This window comes from Agrilus planipennis, unplaced genomic scaffold (genome assembly GCF_000699045.2).
Source record: "Agrilus planipennis isolate EAB-ADULT unplaced genomic scaffold, Apla_2.0 scaffold25, whole genome shotgun sequence".
Taxonomy (NCBI): Eukaryota; Metazoa; Arthropoda; class Insecta; order Coleoptera; family Buprestidae; genus Agrilus; species Agrilus planipennis.
This window is the reverse complement of record NW_020439112.1, coordinates 859238-863852: the sequence shown is the minus strand read 5'-3', so window position 1 is coordinate 863852 and position 4615 is coordinate 859238. Positions and strand designations below refer to the sequence as shown.

The following is a 4615-nucleotide window of genomic DNA, read 5'->3' as shown; positions in this document are numbered from 1 at the left end:
AGTACTGACCAAGTAGAATCGTGTGGTAGCATTAATTCCGTGCGGAAACCAATGTAGCTTGAGATACAGGCTCCTAAAGTTATTTAATCGGAGGAAATTTCGATTGGTACGGCCCTGGCTGCAGCCCTTCGTCAGCTGTTCTCGCCAAATATGCATTGATGACGTCATTGTTTAGTTAGGTAGATGTATGACAGACTCGAGTTTGTTTAATGCCCCTGCCCGCCGAAGGCGGGCTGATACATTAGAATAATGTTAGGAAGATATGTTTTAGGACAAACGATGTTTGGCGGGAACAGCTGACGGAAGGCTGAAGCCAGGGCCGTACCTACCGGTATTTCCTCCGATTAAGAAAACTTTAAGGGCCTGTATCTCACTCACATTCATTTTTAAACAAATAATAAACAAAATTCTAGTAAATACTACTACACTACTTTACTTGGTGAGTACTACCTACCTGACTAAACTTCATGTCTCAATTCCGATGTCAACTAATGTAAAAAATTACCAACCTTGTTTATATTAAAATTCACTTACTTTAATATCTTTCTACTTCTATCTTCGAAATCGGACTACAAATTGTATTTACTGATTATGCTGTCATAATTGATTAATAAAACACAGTTTTTTTTTAAGACACGTTTACAAATGTAAAACAATTTTTAAAGACTTAATAAGGCAACATTAAAATTATCACTCATTATCACTATTTTTAATTCTCAATATTGAACCGAACATACCACAAAATAATGAAATTTGCATTTGATGTCAAATAATGTCAAATGTCAAATAAATGCTATGAATGGTTTAAATTTAACGGTTTTCAGTAATTAGCATAGTTTTTAACTAACGATAAAAGTTGGAAAACGATTAAAAATTCTACATTTACTTTTAATTGTTAACTGTATAATAGTACTATAAGAAATGGCAAATCTAAGGAATAATTTCCGTCGCAAGTAAGAAATTGTTTTTAATGAAATAATGCATTTTGTTATGTACATATATTACATTGAATATTTTTTCTTTTTAGTTGCGAACTGATGAGTGAAAATGATATCATGTCAGGAATATCCGATTGTTCGGATAGTAGCGATTCTCTAATACTACCATTAGATGATGTGAGTTATTCAAATGTTAAAGACATTTTTTTTTATTTTAAAATTTAGGTTAAACCTGTAAATTGTTTTCCGACTTCACGCCCACCGAACTTTACGAAATCGCAAATATTGCGACACTTTGGAGTGAGAGAAAAAAAAGAAATAGTTGCTAGTACTCCGGTTCATAAAATAAGGAAAAGGAAATCAACTGAATCATCACAAAGTTCCATTTCTTTGTCACCTATCCAGAAACAAAATTCAGTGCAAGCTTGCAATATTGTATCCATAAAGAAACCTGACTATCAAGGACATCTGCAATGTGCAAAACATTCAGATGATTGTGATGATGGTCTTCCATGGGAAAATGAAAAAGCAACTACTCCTGCTCAAGATGTAGAAGTCATTACGAAAAAGAAAAGAATTAGTTTAAAAGGCAATATTAAAAATGAACAGGAATCATCTACAATAAAGGAGAAGCAACAGTTTGGGGGATGATTAGTGATAGGCTGTCGTCTGACCAACAAGGGATATTTTTGGCTGTTGTTATTATTAAAATGATTACTTTTGTCTTTGGGTTCCGAATTCATATTTTACATTAGGTAACTTTTAATATTTACAGATAATAATTAACCGAACTTATGCTGACATTTACTACGGCAGACACCTTCACAGCAAATGCATTGCGAAAATGATATTAAAGTTTGTTCCTTATCAACAATTCCCCACATAAAATGTGTGTATATTTTCCTCTCCCTATTAAAATTTAATTACGGTGATAAGACGCAACTGTTTCAACAAATTGTCAGATGCTTCGTAAAATGAAGACGGCGACTTAAGTACTATCGTTGTAAGTATAAGAATAGATATCGGAAACATTTTTTGTTATTCAAAACTTTTGANCAGTCTCAGTAAGACGCCTACAAAATCGCCCTTGAAAATCTACGAATCGTCGGGACAACAATCATATGGACCACAGTCTTTTGACCCCAAAAAGTACTTCATCTTCAATAGCCAAGTGCCTATATTCAATAATAAATATGCAATACACTACAAAAAAATAAATTTGTTTTTATTAAAAATAGATCTGACTACAAAAAAGGAATCGGACAAAACAAGTTTCTTCGGACAAATTTTTGGAAGTGTCCCGCAGGATAATTTATTGCAGCCTACACAAACCAACTAAAAAAGTTCCTTGTTAATACAAACTTAGACTATTACAAATCATTCAAAACAAAATTATTCGTCTAATAAATTAATTATTAATTAGCGAATTATTTCTACCACATACGTTTTCATTACGGTCATAACCAGGATGAATTAACCGATTTAAAATTACCCATTTCTACATTAATTCAAATCATCTTTACGAATGACACTCTTCCTTTTTTATTAAAATTAAATTACCCGCCATTTCTAAATCTCCCTCTATCATATAAATTAGTAAACGATACTTAGAATTTATATGTAGAATTCTGTGGTGTGGTGGGGCGATTGCAGTTTTGATTTTGAGTCAACGGGTGTTTGACGATTTTGACAAGTAAAATTAGGTTCGGTTGTTTATTGGTTATTTACAATTAGTGAAGTGTAAAAATCTGTTTCAATTTCGTGAGGCTATTTTTGTTCTTCACTAATTTAGAACAGAATAATTACACAGAGCTGCAAAATGTCAAAAATGAACGATAGACAAAGTTATTCTCAAACTTACAAACTAGTTATTGTGGGTGGTGGAGGTGTAGGAAAATCAGCAATAACTTTGCAATTTATTCAGGTAAAGCTAAAATAGGCTATTTTACTCTTAGCATATCGTAAAATTATTACATAAACAGTAAATAGTGGTTGTTAGGTGCCTATTTTTAATTATTCTTATACAGTGTGTTTGTGCCTTTATAAGGAGTGAAGTGTACACTAACCTTGCCTAAATCTTATATGTATGAATAAATTGCTTAAAATTAGCATTAAGGCGTTTAAATTGTTGTTTTTTGTATTTCAGAGTTATTTTGTAACAGATTATGACCCCACAATTGAAGATTCCTACACAAAACAATGTGTAATAGATGATATCCCTGCCAAACTAGACAGTGAGTATAATTTCCAATTACTCATAAATCAGATATCACTGATATCACCCTTATTTCACTATTTATTTTGTTATTGCAGTTTTGGATACAGCAGGTCAGGAAGAATTTAGTGCAATGAGAGAGCAATATATGAGGTCAGGAGAAGGATTTTTATTAGTGTTTTCTGTTACTGAAAGATCTAGTTTTGAAGAGATTATGAAATTTCATAAACAGATTCTAAGAGTTAAAGACAGAGATGAATTCCCAATGTTAATGGTTGGCAATAAGGTAAATTTCATTAAATGTTATTGTCAGTAGCAGATCATTTTAAATAGTAAATTTTAGGTCGATTTAGAGCACCAAAGAGTGGTGTGGCAAGAAGAAGCACAAGCCCTTGCTAGACAATTGAAAATACCCTATATTGAATGCAGTGCAAAAATGCGCATGAATGTTGACAATGCTTTTTATGAATTGGTTCGAATAGTTCGCAAATTTCAAGCTTCAGAAAGGCCTCCATTGAAATCAAGTTACAACAAAAAGAGCAAGAAAAAATGCACCATACTTTAAATAAATAAGGTAGCTTTTTCTATATTGCACATCACAAGAAAGCAAAAAGAAAAATATTTTATTTTTATACACGTTAGAGATTTATTGTAATTGTATCTTATTTGTAATTTCTAGTGCTACTGTTTAAATCACCAGTAAAAAAATATTTTTGCTTTTAAGGTCTTATCATGAAAGAACAATTAATTGACTGGTTAACTGCATAATATAGGCACATTAAGAATAATCCCTTGATAAGATTTTCAAAGTATTCAAATTTTCAATTATTATGTACTAAATATATTACAGTTTTTTATACTCCCAAGATTACTGGAAAAAGAAATGTGAATATAGATTTTTATTTTACAATATTGCAAAGTAAAAAAAAAGATCTAACTTTTTCATAAATGCACAAGAAAGAACTGAAGATACTTTTAACAAAACCTTGTAAACTGTTTTAAATATGTTTTATGACTTTACAGCGACACTGCCTATTTTATTTTACTAGTCAACTTGCTGCATGTGTAATTCTATTTTTATACAGTTTAACTAAACACTGAAAATATAAGACAAAAGTATCGCAATTTTCTAATAGCACAATCAGAATCAATATCAAAGCTAAAATTCCAATTTTGTAAAAGTAGATTACAATACGAAAAAAAAATGTTCAAATTAAGTCAAAAAAAATATTTCCATGAATACATAAAATATTGAATTACCTTTAACATGTTTTGAGTGTATAATAATTAATCTATTAATAGAAGGACACTGCCATAATGAACATAACAATTTTCATATTGATGAACCAAAATCATTAACAAATTAATTATATTGATAGAAACACTAAAAAGGATTACTAAAAAGTGTGTTCATAAACAGTAAATAAAAATCTTTCCTTTAATATATATATATATATACTGT

The 4615-nt window shown here is 30.5% G+C and overlaps 2 protein-coding genes across 2 annotated transcripts; both read left to right on the top strand.

The window, feature by feature from the left end:
- Window positions 1–459: 459 nt before the first annotated feature.
- LOC112905373 lies at window positions 460–1589 on the top strand. The gene is made up of 3 exons (XM_025977625.1): window positions 460–953; window positions 1028–1115; window positions 1164–1589. The coding sequence occupies exons 1-3, from the start codon at window positions 922–924 to the stop codon at window positions 1587–1589; spliced, it is 546 nt and encodes a 181-aa protein (XP_025833410.1). The 5' UTR covers window positions 460–921.
- Window positions 1590–2588: 999 nt separating this feature from the next.
- Window positions 2589–4609, top strand: LOC108738282 (ras-like protein 2). The gene is made up of 4 exons (XM_018471649.2): window positions 2589–2862; window positions 3085–3172; window positions 3252–3439; window positions 3497–4609. Exons 1-4 carry the CDS (start codon window positions 2758–2760, stop codon window positions 3716–3718), a joined length of 603 nt encoding a protein of 200 aa, XP_018327151.1. The 5' UTR covers window positions 2589–2757; the 3' UTR covers window positions 3719–4609.
- Window positions 4610–4615: the final 6 nt, after the last annotated feature.

Coding starts and splice junctions, on each gene's coding strand:
- LOC112905373 (XM_025977625.1), top strand. CDS start 922: ATGGCAAATCTAAGGAATAATTTCCGTCGCAA. Junction 954..1,027: donor AGGAATAATTTCCGTCGCAA/GTAAGAAATTGT, acceptor TTTTCTTTTTAG/TTGCGAACTGATGAGTGAAA. Junction 1,116..1,163: donor TAATACTACCATTAGATGAT/GTGAGTTATTCA, acceptor TTTAAAATTTAG/GTTAAACCTGTAAATTGTTT.
- LOC108738282 (XM_018471649.2), top strand. CDS start 2,758: ATGTCAAAAATGAACGATAGACAAAGTTATTCTCAAACTTACAAACTA. Junction 3,173..3,251: donor TATCCCTGCCAAACTAGACA/GTGAGTATAATT, acceptor TTGTTATTGCAG/TTTTGGATACAGCAGGTCAG. Junction 3,440..3,496: donor TGTTAATGGTTGGCAATAAG/GTAAATTTCATT, acceptor AGTAAATTTTAG/GTCGATTTAGAGCACCAAAG.